Source organism: Chroicocephalus ridibundus, chromosome 3, assembly GCF_963924245.1.
Source record: "Chroicocephalus ridibundus chromosome 3, bChrRid1.1, whole genome shotgun sequence".
NCBI classification, from domain to species: Eukaryota; Metazoa; Chordata; class Aves; order Charadriiformes; family Laridae; genus Chroicocephalus; species Chroicocephalus ridibundus.
The window spans coordinates 16823092-16843612 of NC_086286.1; the positions used below are offsets into that span (position 1 = coordinate 16823092).

General features: G+C 44.9%; 1 protein-coding gene across 1 annotated transcript in view; it reads right to left on the bottom strand.

Moving 5' to 3' along the window:
- Positions 1–1588: 1588 nt before the first annotated feature.
- The window catches only part of LOC134512631 (calpain-14-like), a 35612-nt gene continuing 16679 nt past the window's right edge, over positions 1589–20521 (bottom strand). Inside the window, exons 6-23 of the mRNA XM_063328157.1 lie at positions 20274–20410; positions 18979–19153; positions 18284–18349; positions 17394–17479; positions 16070–16144; positions 15254–15417; positions 14394–14559; positions 13530–13536; positions 11456–11661; positions 10859–10895; positions 9938–10000; positions 8226–8283; positions 6399–6463; positions 5919–5987; positions 5728–5806; positions 4440–4556; positions 3702–3757; positions 1589–2264 (exon numbers count right to left, since the gene is read on the bottom strand). Of these exons, the coding sequence (XP_063184227.1) occupies positions 2238–2264; positions 3702–3757; positions 4440–4556; positions 5728–5806; positions 5919–5987; positions 6399–6463; positions 8226–8283; positions 9938–10000; positions 10859–10895; positions 11456–11661; positions 13530–13536; positions 14394–14559; positions 15254–15417; positions 16070–16144; positions 17394–17479; positions 18284–18349; positions 18979–19153; positions 20274–20410 (1653 nt within the window). The 3' untranslated portion in view covers positions 1589–2237. The remainder of the gene's footprint in view (positions 2265–3701; positions 3758–4439; positions 4557–5727; positions 5807–5918; positions 5988–6398; positions 6464–8225; positions 8284–9937; positions 10001–10858; positions 10896–11455; positions 11662–13529; positions 13537–14393; positions 14560–15253; positions 15418–16069; positions 16145–17393; positions 17480–18283; positions 18350–18978; positions 19154–20273; positions 20411–20521) is intronic.

The window sequence follows — 20521 nt, forward strand, 5'->3', positions numbered from 1 at the left end:
GCACAGGGGCTGTGGCGGAGCTATGTCCAGCATACTCCTAGCCTTAAATGATTCTTGCTCAGCTGATTACACACACTGTGCAACAAACCCAGTTGGGACTGACAGATTTCCATCCCATCATGTCCAACAGAGTTCTGCTGTGAACACTCTGCACTCGCGCAGCCCCCCCTGGCCATCCCTGTGGGTGCCAGGGACCATCTTGGAGCGTGCTGAAAAAGCGAGACCTGCGCTCTCTCCACCAACCTTTTCGGTCCTTCCAGTGCTGCTCCTGCACACAGTAAATCAGTGTTTATAACATCCCCCACTGAGCTGAGTGCAAATTAAATCAGGCTAATTTAGTTTGCACCATCGTGTTCAGCTACAAGTGACAAAAGGAAACAGAGGCACGACAGTTGGGAGAGGGCACGTGCTTTGTGATGGGAGCTACCAACAGAGCCTCTTCGGGAGCCCGGCAGGACGGCGGCGCTGCGACGCCGCTGCTCAAGGGCCCTGGACGTACCCGTTCCCTCGAACCTGCCCTGCGTTGCAGATCTGAGCCCTGTGGCTCCCAGTGACACCACAGTAGGCCCACTCACAGTAGATGATAGATATTTCATCTGTAATAAACAAGTACAAACATAGCTCTCTATTTATCTGGTTCTAACAGTTTTCTTGTAAAAACAGTATGAAAATGATACTGTTTAGAAACAGACTGTTCTGGGGAATAAAGTGCACTGTTGTTTTTACTGTTTGATGCCTCCTCACTGGGAACATTTATACGCGACAGGGTTTCTCTCTAAATATGCTCATGGTGTTGCACAGGCTTCAATGCAGTGCTAAGCACATACCTGAGCTCAGTCTTTTACTCGTGTTTACATTCTTATCCACAATCCACCTCATTCCTGATTCTGATACGCAGTCTAAAAGGATATTTATGAGATTAAGTACCTAAGAAGTCACAAAAAGCCAGAGGGAAGGCTGCCTATGCAAGCTTAATATAATTCCTTCCTACAAAGGCATTAGAATATGGTCTTTGATTATATCTTCATTCAGTGCTCAGATTAGGCTGTGCACTGGAAAAGAGACACAATTGTGCTGTCCACAGGAATGCAAAAATATCAAAGCACCAACCTGTAACAGGCACTTAGTGTGGAAGTCTCCAGCCCAAATAAGTAAATGGTAAGAAAGTGAAATAGTATCCTACAGATAGACGCATCACGTAACTCTAGCACAGAGTTTGATGTGAATAGTCCCCCTGGTAAGATGTTCTCTAACGCTGTTCACAGCTACATACCCAGTTTCCACTATTTCATTAGCTACAACTTACATGTGCCTGCGTCATTTAAAAGGACACACACACTCTCTCTCATCCTGCTTCATAAAAAGTAACTGACAAATACAGAAATGTTTTACCAGATTGCTCCTCTATCATTCCCTGCCGATCTCTGGTGACTTAAAGAATATACGGGATCAATTTACTTCTCACTGTACTGTACTTTTCAATCTGCAGAGAAAACCCACTGCCTTTCTGAAACAAATATGCAAACATTACAGCCTCCATCCACAAAAAAAAAAAAGAAAAAAAAAAAAAAAAGGAGGCCCAGCTCATCACTTGGTCAAATCAACACAGGTTCACTTCAAGAGGGCTATGCTGACTTATAAAAGCAAAAGACATGGTTTGAGTGCTTGCAAATCGCCTTTACAAGTCATAGGTGGGGAAGAGTGTTCATTCAGAGAGTCCCTACTCCTTCTTTCCCACAAGCACACAGACTCCTGCCCTCTACCATGGGCCTAGCAGCTGCAGAACCGGGGTTTCTTCTATTAGGTGACAGGCCACTCAGGGCAGGGGACGCTTCTTTCCCAGGCTCAAGAGCTCCATCACCAAGCAGAGCCTCTGGGCACTACTACAACGTATGCCATCCTATAACAATAACAGCGTAATATTAGCATTAAGTAGGTGACCCCAGCGACCCAGCTCCATGGCGTCACACTGTGCATCCGTAGCGGTTGGCATCCAGCAGTCTCTTCTCAGAAAGGTTGCTTGAAGTGAAATAGGACTGAGTAAATACATTAATTAGCAAAACTTCAATTCACCAAGTCTGTGGTCATTAGGTCAAGTCTGCTTGAGGGGAAGATTTTTCATATGAGGCAAATTGCAGGGCTGAGACCAGAGAGCTGAGCATTCGCAGAAAGTTGATATGAGGCAGCTTTCCTCATCCTGGTACAGGCCTGGTTGTCCACTCTTCTACAGCATTACTTCAGGAATACAACGTCATCATCATCCACTGTAAAATAATGGGGAGAGTAGGTCGAATGCATCATCCATCCCTGACAGCACTCTGCAATAGTCACAACTGAACTGGACTATGCGGCATTGGAGATACTCTGTCTCCAGAAAAAGCAATAGCTAGACTAGACTAGACTATTTCAATTGGAAAGGACCTACAGTGATCATCTAGTCCAACTGCCTGATCACTTCAGGGATGATCAAAAAGTTGAAGCATGTTGTTAAGGGCATTGTTCAAATGCCTCTTAAACGCTGACAGGCTTGGGGCATTGACCACCTCTCTAGGAAGCCTGTTCCAGTGTTTGACCACCCTCTTGATAAAGAAATGTCTCCTAGTGTCCAGTCTAAACCTCCCCTGACACAGCTTTGAACCATTCCCATGCGTCCTATCACTGGATACCAGGGAGAAGAGATCACCACATCCCTCTCCACTGCCCCTCCTCAGGAAGCTGCGAGGAGAAGTGATGTTGCCCCTCAGCCTCCTTTTCTCCAAATTAGACAAGCACAAAGTCCTTAGCCACTCCTCGCAGAACTTGCCTTCCTTCCATCCCTTTCGCCAGCTTTGTTGCCCTCCTCTGGACATATTCAAGGATCTTTATGTCCTTCTTAAGTTGTGGGCCCCAGAACTGCACACAGTAGCCAAGGTGAGGCTGCAGCAACGCTAAATACAGCAGGATAATCATCACTTTTGAGCACCTGGTTGCGCTGTGTTTGATGCACCCCAGGAGGCAGTTTGCCCTCTTGCCTGCCAGGGCACACTGCTGACTCCTCTTGAGCCTGCTGCCAACCAGCAACCCCAGATCCCTTTCTGCAGGGCTGCTTTCCAGCCACTCCTCTCCCAGTATATACTTGTGCCTGGCATTACTCCGTCCTCGGTGCAGAATCTGGCATTTCAACTTGTTAAATTTCATCCCATTAATCATAGCCCAATGCTCCAATCTATACAGATCCCTCTGCAAGGCCTCCTGTTCCTCCACAGAGTCATCAGCACCTCCCAGTTTGGTATCATGAGCAAACCTGCTAATGGTGCATTCAACTCCTGCATCCTGATAGTTGATAAATATATTGAACAGATCATCTGTCCCTAGAATTGAACCCTGAGGAACACCACTGGTGACCAGTCACCAACAAGACGTAGCCCCATTCACTACAACCCTCCGAGCTCTGCCCTTCAGCCAGTTCTTCACCCAACACACTGTGAACCCGCTCATCCCACAGCTGGACAACTTGCTCAAAAGGATGCTGTGAGGGACAGTATCAAAATCCCAGATAATATAATAAAGCACAAGACTTAAAAGCCTGAAGCTCCTTGTTGTTTCTAACCTACTCTGTAAGTGATCAGGTAAAAATGACTTTTTAAAGGCTACAGAACAAAACACGCAGTGTCACTTGCAATGAAGTAGCCTGCATTTGTCAGTCAGGGAACAGGCTTTACCTCAGATTCCCGGAGATATATCCCTTTGCCATCTTGTGTTAAGTTGCGAAAGGCCTCTGTGAAAGAAATAAATTAGGAGCATTAACTTGATAGCCAAGAGATCAACACAAGCCAAGACACCCTGTCCCAGGAAAAACCTCAAAGGCAGAGTTTGTAGGCTATTCAGAAGTGCATGTGAGTTTCTCTGTTCTGTTGCTGGAAGATGCCCGAGGGCTGGGACACAGGGAGCAGCAGAATAAAGTCAGGCATGTTACTGTCTGTCCATCCAGCAGTGAAACGTCAAAACGCAGGCTGTCCCAACCTCACCCACTACAGTTTTGAGACACGTGCGAAGTGTCTACAGCACTAGCTCACAGACTAAGTATCAGCTGGTGAGCTCTGCATCATCACTACTGCAGGTATATTCCAAAGCTCCCTTCTTCCTGGAAAATGAGCAGTCTCCATCTGTAATTTGCCTGCCTCCTCATACAGAAGGCTGGTGCAAACCTGCAGGGAGCTAAATCACTCTGATATGTACAACCTGGATGTCTGTAGAAAGTGACTGGTGGAAAGATAAAGAGAGAAAGCTTGATTTCCTCTATATCTGTCCCTTGCTTTAAATTGATGACTCTTGGTCTATTCAGAAACTCAATCCTTCTAATTTTAACCTTACCACTGCCAGCTGGAGCAGCATCAGAAGGGCAAGGGCTTAGCTGGGCAGCCCAGCTTCCCTGGCCAGCCATGTAGCACCAGCCTCACCTCCCATGATCTCCACTCGAAGCATGAAGCACACAAAGCTCTCAAAGCTGATCTTCAAGTCAGGGTCACCATATCTGATTGCCATCAAATTACAGACTTCATTGCTGAGCGAAATGCCTTCATCAAAAGGGGAAAAAAAAAAAAAGGGGGGGGGCGGGATCAGAATGAGATGGCAACTCCCAGCTGTACACAGCTGAATGTGCATGGGGTGTACACAGAGCTGTGAGCTTTCACAACGAAGTGGTCTTCAGCCCTTCCCCAACAGCTTGGTTTTTCAAACCTCCCTTAAGATTATCAAATATTAGCCAGTCCAAACCAGACTACTACGTGGAGATACCTCCTTGAAACTTAAAAGGGTTCAGATCTGTTCCCCTATACTCACATTCCTGCCAGCGTTGGAATAAAATACACACATGGGCATCCTTTGCTCATGGGATATGAGGGTAATAACAGCAGCTGTGTTTAAAAGCAATACTCCGCAACAGGGTAGGAAAGGAGATGAAAAAGAAAAAGCCAGAGAAAGCTCATACAGAAAGCATCAGTCCCAATGTCAAGCATATTTGCAAGGAATAAAAGTATTTTCCATTCATGGCCTGGGATTTTAGCTGGCTTTAGCAGAGCTCTGCCTGGGTTTCTCACTGTGCTTTCACTGACTCAGAGGAACTGGGTGAACCATGCGCTAAAAAGAGGAGTGATATTTAAACTGCAAACCTGCAAAAGAAGTTGTAACACTGAGCAACAGCCCCCATTCAAAGCCTAGTAACAGCAACAGAGCTTGGTCCAGTATTTGGACCCATATGTACGGTCTTCCATCTCCAGACACTATATTAATGAAGTCTGCCACCAGTGTTGCCTCTGTGCAAGTCCTCCACTTGCAGGTTCAGTCCCTGAGCCATCATCTTCAGCAGAAGTAGCAATTTAATAGAAGCTAGATCTGGCCTCCCAGATGTACCCACACAACTCCTCACAGTCTTTTAAAATTAAATTAGCAATGAACAGGAAGGGATTTAAAAACTGGGTCTAAAATAGACAAACACTTCTGTTTCAGAGAACTGTCAGCATGAGACCACAATGGAGCAAAAAGCAGCCCATCATATAGCAAAATAACTTTCAGATGTTTTTACCCAGATAAAGAGGGAAGCAAAGATGGTTAATACCATGCAGCTTATGATGTTTTCCACTTCTCCTGTGCTCTATCTGCAATTCTCAAAATGTTTCCCAGCCCTAGACTTTTTCCAGCCTTTCTGAGGAGGAGGATGAGACTTGCCAATATGTGCCGTGGGCTCACCTGTCTCCTGTACAGCTGCATGCAGTTCCACAAGGTCAAGTTTCCCTGATCTGCTGGTGTCTTTTTTCTGGAAAACTTCCTGGGAGGAGGGGAAAAAAGTTTTTAAACAAACCCCCCCAGACCAAGAGATGACAGCAAAGTGATTGCGAGCAGGGAGATAATGCAAGGGGATACACAAATTATTGTTATACCAAATAGAAAAGCAGCCTTTTCCACAGGACTCTGAATTCCTGGATACTCAGTGTGCCAGAGGCATTCAGCTTCATGGGAGAATTAAGGTTAAAACATCTCAATCAAACATCAGAGAGCACCTAATTACATTTAAAAAAAAACCCCAAACAACCCAAAATCTCATGGCCACTCTAACATTCACACAATTATAATAAGGATAATGATTTCTTAGCCCACAAGCCTATCTATAGGCTTGATCCTCCCCCCACTAAAGTCAGTGGAAACCTTGCTGCTGATTTCAGAGGCAGCAGGAATCAACCCTTTCCCAAACCAATTCCATTCTGTCACAACTGAATTGTTATTATGGAGGGTCAGAAGTTCAATAAGCAGGGCCATGTCCTGGTGGTAAAGAAATCACAGTAACACCCTGTCTGCCCTAAGAAATAATGCTCCAGTGAAGTATTATGAGTCAGAAGTATCACTCATGTGAAGAAGGATACATCCAGGAGTGCCAAGATACCCTGGCAGTCATCCAGACTGAAACTCAGGTGAAAACTCTGGAAATCTGAAGAGGGGGGAAAAAAAAATAAAGTTGTTTTGAGGAGTCATTGAACATCTCAGGAAAATCAGCTCTCACAAAATTCCCCCTCACTTGAGAGGGCTGAGGCCCCAAAGCCTTTGTGAAAATTTACACCCACTTGAGAAGATGTATCATTTATGATGATAAAAATATGAGGCAACAGGATGGATTCTACTAGTCTCAGAAAATCCAATATGAGCTCCCTGCAGGCATGTAATACGAAATGAAATATGGTGCACTATCTCCAGCTATTAGAGAAAATGGAAGGAAAAGGACATCCAAAGCTGTAATCCCAAACAGAATTTACTGCATGACCTTGAGCAAAGTCACTTGACCTGAGGAGCTTTGGGGAGCAGCACCGAAGATTAATTGAAACCCTTGTGTTAAGCATCTCTCTCTCTCTTTCACAGATACACTGCCAGCTCTGTTAATATAATTAAAAGTACAGGCATCACTGAAAACATGATGCTGCATCAAAGCTTAGCATTCCTCGTTCATACATAAGGTACATGAAGAGTAACAGAAATAGACTCTAATCTTACTGCAAATCACGATTATAGATTGTCTGAAGACTTTCACTGAGCAGGGGACAGAACCATAACTCACCAATCCCTTCTCTGCAGAAAGTGAAGATGTTTTAATCTTGTAATAGCCCTGTTTAGTAAATATGAATCAAGTACTGGAACATTTTTAAATTAACATCTTAAAATTGATCACTTATGAAAAATAAAGGCTCTCTGTTCGACACAGTCTTCTCACAGATAAGACAGTGCCTGGTGGGTCACTTTACAAAGAAAGAATAGCTATCCTTGTCCACCTTTGTGAGAAAAGGGAGCAACGTCAAATTCAGCCTAAGTGGAAAAGGCATCGCGTCAGTCTTTTATTCATCTTCTTTGCTGCCTATAATGGCTGGATGATGTATTTTCTGTGTTGCACATGGGTTGTTACCAGAGAAGAAACTGGAAAGGAAAACTGGCTTCATCATTATATCTGTAACTTCGTTGCTGTTGTTAATAGAAAACAGCCACTGGAATACCTCGCTACTGTCCAGGTAACATTATTTATAACTAGGGACCAAATTACAAGCTTGCGGAGTGCTCTGGGCTGCCGTTGGGAGAGTGGATGTCACAGTCCTCACAAGAGAGACAACCTCAGGGCTCACTTGGTTCTCACAAGCATAAGTTACACCGGCTACCTGCATCTCCATCCTGTCTCCCAAAAACAAACAGAGCAAGGAACAGCCCTATGCATGCATAATAGGGAAGAGCAAACAGGAATATCAGGCATGAACCAGGCACATCAAGGTAAAGACAAGACCCCCTTCCACCATATAACTGCCTACAGACCAGGCTAACTTTCTACACCTTCTAGTGGTGGTACTGCCAAGAATGTGGTAGTGCCACAAGGTGAAATGAGATACAGTTTCAGAATCAAGGCTGAGGTCAAGCCAAGTTTGGAGGTCAAACTCAGAGTCTGCATCCACACACAGTATCTACGCTTGCTCTTCCCCCTCATTCTTTCAGTTGTTGAAATTCAAACTAGATTAACTTTGCTTATAAAATTTCTACCATGTTGATTCGCACCCCAACAAATTCTTTCTCTCTGGAAATCTAACATGGCATCAGAACAGTCAGTTCAGTCAGATTCAAGCCAGTTTCTCTTCCCAGAATTCAAGAAACAGGTACAGGAGCTGGGGCTTTTCTCTAAGAGGGTTTATTTTAGAGAAACATTATTTCTCAGCACTTACTTCTCCAAGATATATTATTCAGGATCCTCTGGAGCTGAACAGCATTTATTTCAGGATTCTGTGATAAGGAAGAGGGTATTTTTATTACTTATTTTTTTTTAAGTATTAAATCACTTTTCACCCTCTTTTGTTTTCCCAGCATGTCCCATCTTCATTCTCTGCCTTTCTGGCCCCACTCCAGCCAGTGTGAAAATCAATAGAAAAGACTCCCTTTGAATATGACAAGAGTCTCGGCCTGCAAGAGCTGCAGTCTGCTCTGGGCTAAGTTCTCAGGGCTCCACACAGATCAATGCAGTACTGCAGATTTACACTGAGTGAAGATCCAGACCGTTAACCTTTCAGCCCTGGTGCCATCTGTCCCATCAAGCACACTGTCAAGAGACCTGCTTCAAATATTTCCCTTTTATCATTTACAAAAAAAAAAAAAAAAAGATGGAAACTCTGGAATGCTTCCTCCCAAAACTTTTCAAAGCAGAGTCTTTCCCCTCCTCGTTATACTAAAGTTTACAGGTTTTTTTAGAAACTGTGACATTTGTTTGTTTGGAGGATGATTTTTATTTTTTTTTAAACGTCACTTCTCAAAAATATAAGCCGGTTTTCAGATCATTGAGGCATACCAGGGTAATGCATTGAGAAATGGCAGTACTGCTCGCCTCTGTGTGTACTTGGACCTCCTGACAGCAAAGGACCAGCATCTCGCAATACATGGTAATTTCTAGCACAGCTGAAAGCCACACCATTCTCAAAATCAAAGTCTTAAACACCTGGCAAAAAGTAAATGCATTACTTGTTTTTAGTAACAGCTTCCATCAAAATATTGCTATCAATCAAAAGTGCAAATGTGTTATTGTGAAAATACATTTGCCAAATACAGGGTATGCTGCTAAACAAACACAGCCACCTCTTCTGAAAAGTGACACACTTCCATCCCTCATCATAGTTAGTGGGATCCCTGAAGGCCAATTCCATCCCAAATCAGGCCAGAGAGATCACTAAAAAGAATCTTTCACAATAAGGATCATATTCCACTAGGAAAGTCAGTGAAAAAGAGGAGGTGATGGGACATCTAGTACTTGCTTTGCCTCTCAAAGCAAGTTAACTGCCATCAAACTGTGATGAAGGATGTACAAGACAAGTGTCAATATTTCAGGGGGTGTTCTTTAATAGGCAACTTTCCCCAATGAGCGTAAGAACACCCTAAAGGGTAAGATGGATCCACACAGCCCACCAATAAAATAATAAAGGAATAGGAATTAATGTTTAGGGAGAGGACACGAGCCTGGACAGCTTCTGCAGTCCATTCTCTGGTTTCCCTGGCACCCAGACCTGTTGGAAAAAGGATCTTAGAGGGTACGTTCCTGCCTAGTCCTTTAGTATCTGTTTATGGACCTGCTGCCCATCAGTTTGCTAATGCCTTTTGAGCCTGTTGATACTGTGACATCCACAACGTCCTGTGGCATTAAGTTCCAGACATTCACACTCTGTTGCATAGAGAAGTACGCCTGTCTCAACGCTAACATATTCCTAAGCTTTGCGGTCAAAACTGCTGCATGGAATCAGGACTGTACACACAGCCCAAACTCACGTGGCCCCTCTCTGTTCCCCATGCTTCCATGTCCAGACCTCCCTTGAACATCCACATACTTTTACTTTCACAGAGCTACAGAATAGCTGTGGAGGAGTATACCCTGGCAGCTTATGCACACACTTACCTGTTCAAAATGCTTTGTGAAGAAATCCTCCCAAATCTTGCCTTCATACCTATCAACAATTTCCTTTAAGATATTAAAAAATAAAAAATAAAAATCATTAACTTGAGGAAAAAAAAAACCACCGCCATTCGAGACAGAGTTACTAAAGATGCTTTCCCAGAACTGCATTCTCATCCCCTGCCCTTCCACCTTCTCCCCACCACTGCAATCAATGCTACATCACTAACACAGCCCACTGCTAAGATAGCTCCCCGCCTCATAGAAATGCTATTTCTTGGAAAGAAATACTCAGATAGCACTCAGTGGCAAGAAACATTTCCCCTCTGCCAAGCTGTGCAATAACAAAGGACGAGGGTCACTCCATGCCAAGAAGAAAGACAGAAGGGTCTCTGTCCTCCTTCCTTTATACAGGAGAATAGAGGAGATGAAAGAAGGAATGGCCCAGCTTATGCCAGGGGAACAGACTATGCTATAAACTCCCTGGCACAAGTTACAGATGTGCATGCACTGCTGTTGAGCTCAACTGTTTGGAAAACAACCTACACACTGCTGCATGGAAACAGTACTGCTCAGGTCCCGTGTTGTCTTCAAAACTTTCAAGGCGTGAAAGCGCAAGAATGGACCAGGAGTCTCCAAAAAAGCCACGAATAGGAAAGACAGCAGAACAAGTAAGATGATGCCATTAAAAGAAGTTTGCAAAAATACAACTAACAAAGGCATCTAAAAATTTGCCCATCCTCCACATCTGACTGCATCTGTCCACATGGTCCAAGGAACTCTGCCTGTAAACCCAAGCTGCCCTTTCAAAAGTGCTGCCAACACAAGCACTCACAGTCTCACTCAGCCTCTCCACAGGGCAAACCCAACACCCAGAGCAGAAGACTGAACAACAGATCTCCCACTCCCCTCATTCTCACTCACCTTAGAGAGGGTGAAACTGGTGTTCCCGCCCATTTCCCTGGAGATGTAAAAAAAATCAGCCATATTAAGGAGATATCCCAGAGTTGTGTGTTTGTGTCATCACAAGTGGCATCCCTCACCAGCAGAAAGGGCCCCAACCCACTGTTGCAGCATATGTTTTTTTTCCTCTCAGTGTTGCAGCTGCAATCAGGGAAGCCCCTGTGTCCATACAGCTCCCCAGGGACTGCTGGCATTTCAAGTCTCCAAAGCACCATTTCTGCACAAGCAACCATCCCAGCATCACCAGCAGGGCCTCCTGGCAAACTGATGGGGTATTAAAAACTGTTGTTGTTCTCCACAGTCTCAAATGTGTGTGTGCTGCAAGAATCCCTTGTGTAGACCCAGCTCAACACTTCTTTAAAGGGTAAGGCCAAAAGCAGTGCTTCAACCACTGAGCACCCTAAGGTGGGGAGAAAACCCACAGCCAGCCTCTCCAAAAAAGACTGTGCTGGTTTTCGCAGAGTAAAGTCTTTACACTGCCCCCATTAGACTAGAAAGACTAGACCATCCCACCATCCCAAAGAATGAGGTGCTGGCAGAGGGGCAGCAACCTCTCACCGAAGAACATGTTTCCTGGAGAAGACACGCAGGATGAATTCAGACTCCTGCTGAGGCTCCAGGGTGGATGGGACAATCACATAGACACCAGGCTCCAGGTGGAAGTCATGAGTCACTTCCCGCTCATCAAGGAAGACCTGGTGCTTGTTCACAGGCTGATGTCGAGTAAAGAAAGATGGAGGCAGCTTTCTGTTGCTTTCCTGGTACTGTTAAGAGAAGAAACAGAAGAGAAATGTGTTCTGCACCAGCTGAACATATGGACAAAAAGCATGTGGAGAATTCACAAGCATGGTATACACAGCCTACCTTCACACCTCAGTGGGGTTTTTTGGGTTTGGTTTTTTTTGTTTGGTTGGTTGGTTGGGTTTTTTTGTTTTTTTACAGATAACAGGGCCTAAAGGACTCAGTCTCCTCCCAGGATATGCACCACTCCTGCCCAATACTAAAATGACGAAGAACAGGGCTTCCTGCAACATTATCAACAATATAATACTACTTGCAAGGAACAGCAGCAAGGACTGGGAAAAGAATTGGCTTCTGTCAACCTAAACTACTGCAAAAGTAATTTCTACACTGGCAGAAATGACTGCAGGCAGGAACTGCTCTAGAGACTGCTCTTCACTAGCCGGAACCCCTCCTAACCCATAGGTACCACGCACTTTGTTCCCAGCTTGTCCCTTGCACTAGGGATCTGGCAGCAGAGGATTTTTCAGAGCACCCGTGATCTGAGCATGCTGCAGGAGCAGCCTAATCCCTAGCTCTGACTCTGTGCATGTGTCCTTGATCTGCCTGGCACTCTCGGCTCTTACAGATGTTTGCTCTGCAGGCACTTTTCTGCAATAGGAGGATGGATAAAGTGTTGATACAGGCAACACTGAACTCATTTTTAATGCCACCGAGTGCCCAGTACACAAGCCAAATAAATAATCCTGCTAGCTAAGACCACTGTCACCTTCTGATCTTGGCTGTTCCTCAAAACATTTAGCCATTTTACTCTGCAGCCTCGTAGTGGAGATGCTATTCCTCTTCCTTTGCCAGTATTTTTCTTACTAATAGAGCAATCTTTCTTCTGAAGGGTTCAGGGTTACTCCTCATGCCCCTTATGTTAAATTTAAAGTTTTTATATTCCAGTCAATACTTTGTTGACTGTAGTTCCAATACGTTAGATGCTCTCAGCTTGCCATCTCTCTGTATTGATCTTGGCAACTGCTACAAACCTGAAATTAAAGTCCTGGCTGCCACCATTCCCTCTCAAGTACAGCACAGCATTGTGCTAGGGGCGCACTCGGACCCCCTCTGCCAGGAATTTTAAGTCACTTGTAACCCTGATACTGCCCAAAATATTTAAGTCAGGAAGGAGTGGCATCCTTCCGTGCTGGAAACACAGTTACTGGGAACTCAATTGCGCTGCCCTGACCACACATCCAAACTAGTTCTTTGCCAGCCCAAATTCAAAGGGACTCTCATTTAAGAGGTGTTCTGAGTAATAAGAGAGTGGAAGATATGCCCTTTACAGATAAAAAAAAGAGCTAAACCTTTCCCTGTTTTACATAGCCCTCTGAGGTCAGGGCCAAAATTGGGACTTACATCAGGGTTTAACTTCCAAGGCCCTTCCTCACATCCCAAAGGCTCCTGACTAAAGAAAATGCTAGAAATACAGCTGGCCTGAGGAAGCTGAAAACACCTGTAGCGTCAGCTCCAGAGCATCCCCAGCCAGGAAGGCACCTGACCACCCCAGGAGACCCCAGACTTGCATGGGACACCAGCTCTGCTCCTACCTCATCCCAAGATTGGGATGCAGCAGAAACACGGCCCTGGCTCCCGAGAGCTGCAGCAAGTCCAGCTCAGACACAGCCCTGGGGCACCATTCCACAACTGCAGCAGGGACAACGTACTGATTGCGTAAACACTGATGCCACTTCTAACACCTTTGAAGACCTAGTGCAGAAGCTACACAGCTAACGTCCCTTTTTAAAGCCACTGAGCCCTCCAGATACAGCTGCTCTTCAGAAGATTCAGTAGATAGCTCCGTATTAATAGTGACTTTCTGTGCTGCCTCAATGAACTCAAATACACTGTTACTAGCTGCCAGCCAAGGAACAAAAGCAAACACAACACCTTCAGTGTTGTCATAACAGCTGTACCAGCCCAGGTCCCCCAACAGACAGCCAACAGTGGTGACAATGGACTCACCTGTAGGTCCACCTGCAGGAAGAAAAGAAACAGAGCACCTGTCAGATATGGACCTCTGGGTCTCACACAACATAGCCATATCATTGCTGGGAAGCAGCTACATGTATTCTGCTGAGGTCTTTGCCTTCAGAAACCTCAGCCCCTCCACCTGAAAACCCTTCCCCACAGCCATCTCTCTGTAATTGGGCAAACTCACAGCAGCAAGAGCTGTGGCTCTGTTCAAGGGAAGAGAATAGCTCTACAAGGCACTCAGATAAGTAGAGAATTAGGGTGCCGAGGGGGGGAACTCTCACTCCTTCTAGTGATATCCACTTACCCCCAGATACACGGGGAACTCGCAGTATTCACACATGGGCTGCTGCCACGTCATACTAGGAACATTACTCAAGCACAATTTTACCATGGTTGGAAATAACCTGAAGGTAGTGCTCTCCCTGCCCCAAAGTAAGGGGACTCCTGGCACCCTCTCCCAGCTCTTGCACATACTCTTAGAGAGGGCAAAATAAAGCCCAGTGTGCCCTGAAGCAAGAACCATTTCTCACACAGCATGCCAGAGAGGCAGCAAGTGGGGCACAGGGCCTGAGGGACCCTAGCTCTGATGCGTGAGGAGACTGGGGAGGCAAGGAGAAAAGAGCCCAAATCACCCCCTGCACAGCAAAACTCTTGGTCTGCAAAGCTCTACAGTTTAGAGAGGCTGGAAGTTTTCCTATTTGGTGAAAGCAAGAAAGGCAAAGCAATTCTTCACACCTTGTAGAGTGAAAATCCAATGAAGAGGTGAGGAGCTCGGTTCCGGTGTTTGCTGCTGTGTTTCTGCATCAGGGATATAACCACATTGCAGGAAGCCGGGCTTTTCTTACTGTCTTCAACTGGTAAAACATTCAGCCAGTACTGAGGGTTCATCCAAAAGGTGCCTAAGCAAAACAAGAAAAACGTTTTGATGTCATTTTCCAATCACAAAATTGGTTGCCAGCTTCCCACATGATGCCTGGCATTGGACTGAATAGGTCACAGGTTGTCTGGACCTCCAGACCCCACACGGATTTGATCTTAGGGTGCAGTTTACAAGTTTAGCAGTGCAACCATTATGTAAGACAGGAGGAAGGCCCAGGAACAAGGAACTACTTTTCCACTCACCTGCAACTAAGAGCTCATTTTGTTTATAAATGTATCACTGCTCCTCTATCACCTCCAGTGTATGGGCTAGCCGACTTCAGACCCTACCTGCTCTACTTCCAGAAGGCCTGAACCTCTGCATTTCTCATTCACTTTACTTAAAACACCACTCCCTGGAGGTGCTGAGAATGCAAATTTTAACAGACAAGGTTAATGCCCCAAAGAAGCTCAGTGTTGACAATTGATCCTAAGATCCTGCAGCTCATTTCATGCCATAACCAGCCCACTGCCCTATGTTTGCAAGTGATGCAGCTTCTGTGATAGCAGAAGCTAGTCAAAGTCCTTCAGCTGCTAATTTCTGATGTTTGTGTGAAGGGTTAAGCAGAAAGAGCACATTTCTGTTGTCAATTTTGTGTTAACAGGTGTAAGGTGCTGGTAACGGAGGCAGTAGGCCATTGTTCCCCCAGACTGATCCAAAAGAGCATCTCTCACCATTGCAGAATCCCAGACTTCCTCTCGCTGTACTTCCTTTAACCCATCTCCCTCTCTGCAGGGAGTACATCCACTTCTTCCCATCTTCCTGGCTCATCAGGTCTGGAGTTAATTTACAGATCATCAGATCTACAAAATGAATCTTAAAATCTCGCAGAGACATCCTGGGAAAAGAGTGCCAAGAGACATCTTGTTAGCAGTTTAGTTTAGTCCATATGGCTTACAAAAAGAAACGGAAAGGGAGCAGGGAACTTCGAAGCTGCACCATTCTGTGTTACATATGGTAACGCTCATATTTTATTAGGCAGTAAAGAAGAGAGCGTTTGCTCCAACAGCAGCATCTAGCAGTAGCAAACGCACAACTAAAATTTCAGCAAACGATAGCAGCACAGAGATTAAAATAATATTGCCACCAAAAGGACCACAGTGAAACGACACGGGCGACAACATTGCCACCTCGTGGCAGAAGCTGCGGAGAAGCCACGAACAAACAAGGCAAGCAAGAGCTTCCCAAAGCTATCTTATAAACAAAAGGCAGGACAAAAGCTCCTGAAAGCTGCCCACGTCTCCAGCAGCCCTGGGAGACCTGGCAGTGTCCTGCTTCTCCCTTACTCCTACCATTGAAGAACAGTGCATCTCTTCTGTGTCAGCACTGCTACTGCTTCTCATATCGTCAAGCAGAGGAGGAGAAAAAAGCGAGCACAAGCTGTTATAAAGCAAATCACATACACCTCGACCTAAGTGGCAATGTGCTGCTTCATCTCCAGACAGCCCCAGAGCTACTGGCAGAGGGGAGAGGTGAAACTGTGCCATTACCAGAATTCTCCATCCTCCTTCTTTTTCCTCAGCAAAATCTTCTCCTTCGGGCTCAGCAGCTCCCATTTGTAAGAGCTGAGGACAAAAACACGAGGGGATTAACCAAATGTGGCCTCAAATTCAAGCCAGAGTACATAGCTTTGCTTTATAAAAAGAGACCAAATCCCTGTCCCCACATATTTCCACGTTTCTCCCCCACTAAACACAGGCTCTCTATGCCTTCAGCCACGGGAGACTCTCCACAGGCACTCTGGGTCCAGTTTTCTCCAGCAGAAGCCAGAAACGCTCCATTTCCATCAGCCAGTCCATTCACTTCCACACACAACTTCAAGTATTTAAAATATGAAAATCTAGACCTGTTTTGTTGGTTAATTTTCTGTCAAAGGAGAGATAATAGGAAGAGTGTTTGGCATAATGAATGAATGACTAGGACAGCACAAGAGGCAGCTGGGAGTCGTTTAAAAGACAGGCCTACAGTATGTTGCTCATTATGCTCTTCAACAGGAACAGCTGGTATGTTGTCATTATGTGACAGACACGCATCAGAGAAGTTACTGCTCTGCAGACAAGGTGAAAGTCACTCACATTCCCAACACCTCCCTATGCTCTTCCCTCCTCCCTATCCCCAAGCCTCAGCAAGCAGGGTCTGTACATGGAATGAAATGAAGTTTGGAAGGAAGGAACATGCTCCACTTCAAAGCGGAATAGGACACAAGTCTATGGTTGCCTGTGGTCTAGATTGCAAGCCCCTGTCTTTCACGGATTCCAATCAAAACATTCAGACAGATGCAAATATAGGGCCCATTTACCTCACTAGTTGCTTCCTCTGATCTCCTACCGAATTGTATTTTCCCAAACAGATAGGATGGAGGACTTCTTTGCAGCCACCCAACTCTAACACTTTGCAGCCCATGGAGGACTTTGCACAGTCCGTCCTGTGATAAAGGGCTGTGTGCCCTGAAACATGCTGTTTGTTTAGAGCCTCCTCACAGCTATCTGTCACTTTGCGTGCCATCCAGATCACAGCAACATGGTCAGCGACTGATGCTCATATTATGTTTCCTCTGGCATTCAGTGAATGGAAAAGCAGAATTGAGCTTGTTGAAGCTGCATGTGTGAAGTGAGCCCAACTATGTGAGCACTATCTGCTGGAGAAATACAAATCTATGGAGTCATTGCTTTGACACCAGAGGGTCCATGAAAGCAACCGTTACTTATCTTAATGCTGCTCTCAGCACTAATTCATGCCTGAAGGTGGCAGCATCTTTCCTCCAAGAAACCTCTCCTCGCACTTACGATCAGATCTTCCCTTTTTTAAACTCACCTGTCACTCCAGTCTCCTTTCCATTCAATTTTTCCCCACGGATTTCTCAGTCTCACTAGGTTTTCTGGCCCATATTGACAGGTCACCTGCAGAAAACAGTAACACTGTGCTTACCAACGTCTCAGCAGTTCTCATCTGGTTTATATCACTGTACTATGTCAGATATTAACAAAGATTGTTTGTTCTCCCAGATTCCAACAAGTATGATGATAAAAATCTATGAACATGCAACTCTGAATGCCAGCAACAAAGAGATTAAGATGCTTTATCTTATGTTCTATGACTGAAACCAGAAACCTCACAGATTCCTATTGGAAGGCTTGACCATAAATTCCTCTTCCTTTCCAACATCTGCTCATTTTGTGCTTATGTGGAGGCAGGACTGTACTACTGTGAAAGCTAACTCCTACCTCAGTGCAATGGCACAGCACAATGCAAACCAAGGGGTGACCACATAGATTAGTGCCTCCTGAATTGGGATGCCATGGTTGGAGAAGAGGGAGCAAGGCCAACCAGGGGCTTTGTTGGCAGCATACATACGTACCCCAAGAGGGTCCAGCTCATCCTCCTAGCATGCCCAAAGGCCAGTCCTTTCCTACTTAATAGCTAAGATGCATTTGTACGCGATGGTCTCAGCAGAGCCCCATGAACCCTTAGAGATACGTTGATTTATAACCATTGTCCTTTACATCAAGGTCACGATACTAAAAAGGACACACTTGAAAGTGAATCTTTACAAAGTATGCAGTCTCTTTTAGCCTTAGACTAAGAGAAGAGCACTGGAGGAGGAGATACCGCAGTGGCCCTGATTAAGGGTTGAACCTATGACTGCAATGAAAATTGCTAACATCCAAACAAACCTGGACACAGGACATTAGGGCTAGTCTTACCTTTCTAATACCAGTTACTGTGTAGGCATGGCCAGCAACAAGCCCATTCTTCAGGACCTTTGTTGCCTGTATACAAGGAAGAGAAACAGAAGGAAAATAATCCTTTTATTCCAGCCCTACTTACATGGCAGTCTCATATCGATACCAGAGACCTGTACCTGTATAAGCAATGACTCTCAAAGAGAGAATGGCTTGAACCAAAAAAAAAGTATGCTTGGAATTGGAAGGTTGATTGGGAAGGTCCCTTCCTAAATTGGGGATCTTTGGCTAGAGATCATTTCACTTTTAAAAAGTCCAGGAGGTTAGGTTTTGATTTTCAGAATAGTAGGTTTTCCCAAAAGCTGAAGTGCATAAGGCTTGGAAGCCAAGACTTGAATTCATGTTCTGAACTACACACTTCTCTATCTTAGCTATAATCTTATTCTATTTAACAAAAATGGGAAAATACAGTAGATCCTTTTTTTAATAGAGGTTCTTTGATAGATAAGCCAGTTCCTAAACATAACAACAGAGAACTGAGAGCAGCATGGAATCACTCCATGTGAAAAGTTTAACATGAAGAATGTAATCTTTACAGAAAGTCATGTGTGGCAGCTTTGATACTTTTTGAGTCACAATGACTAGCTGAGCAGAGGGAAGCAGGTCTGGAAAGGCTTTTAGCTGTGGAAGCCACTTGATGTCACTCCGAGTCTCACCCCTAAATGTGTCTGACAGCCCATGAGAGATCTGCTGTAGGTTGCTCTTGTCAAGATATCCCACAGATCAGGAGGAGCTGCTGCAAGCCGGATCCTTATATTAATACCACCCGTAAAATCCACCAAGGCTTCTGAAACTTGCCCAATCTGCAGATCTTCATAGGAGCCATAGAGTCTAGCAAAAAACATATCAATAGATTCCTGGGGTTATAGTCACAGAGGATAGGTTGAGAACAGCATGCCAATGAAAACATACAATAAAGGTTTGCAAAAGTAAAAGGAAAGCTGTAACTCATGTTTAATTTTAGGGGAATCTTTGGCATTTAGGAATAGTGGAATCTAGCAAATTGCCTCCAAGATGGGCCATAATCTGAAAGGTTCTCTTCGCTCAGTCATCCCTTCCTGCACAGTTGTGAGAACACACCCATCACTACTTCTTTGATAAATCTGCCTTAGCAAATGTTGCCTGAATTTATCACCAGACACCGTGCCGTATCTAAGAGTCCCTCAAGAGGCACACTATCTCCAATCTGATTTTCTTTACCATTGCAGTGCAGCTTTCTCTGATCTTTTTGTTCTAACGCTAAAACCAAAAGAAAATAACTGAACTTTATTTCCTTTGCTGTGACTTTTCTCTCAATGTTACCTAGGATTTTTCCCTGCTCTGCAGAGATTATTTCAGCTCAATATTAACAAACTCCAGCAGTTATGCTTCGTTGCTTTCTTCTTAGTCCTGATAAACCACTCTAGACAAAACACCCTGGTGAAAAGCCAGCATTCTCACTATGCCACGTGACTTGTTAAGTGCCTCAGCTTTGGGGGACCCAAGAGCAGGAACTTTCAGCAAAAACAAAGTACAATGCTTCAGCAGACCCCCAAAATGAAACTCCTTGGAGGTTTCTCAAGCTGATAATACATCAAAGGAGGCATCAGAAATCATTCACCTTTGAAAATCCCTATCTGTGGCCTTCCACTCCTCTGCAGTATTTACAAAGAAGGCATCACCCCGGCCAATACACTCTAAACAGCAATAACACTCAGGAAACAACCCCCTAGGACAGGTCTGTTTTCATGCCTACTCCTAAACTCTTGGATTTAAACTCAAGGGCCTGGATTGATAGCAAAAGCTGCCACTGCAGTAGCTATTATCTAATAATAGAAAGATGAGAACCATTTACTACACTCCAAATGTGGTAAAGCCTAGGAGATGCATTTATAAACAAGAACAAACTGTGTAGGCACCAACCAACATATTTTAGAGAGACTATTTGCATAACTTGGAATGAGTCACTTACTTAGCATATGCCTTCTCCAGAAGGGCTCCCCAGAACACGTTCTTATAGACTGAGGAAACAAAGACCAGCTCCCCGGCCTCGTTTACCGGCAGGCGATCATCAACCACCACGTCAACCCATTCACCGAAGTGCCAGAACTGTCAGAGGAAAGGAATGAGCTGATGTTTCCCTTGGAAGGGACCTCCCCTTGAAACAACAGGAAAGGCAAGATAGCTTAGCTGTGGGCACAGGACGAACTGCCTTGGGAG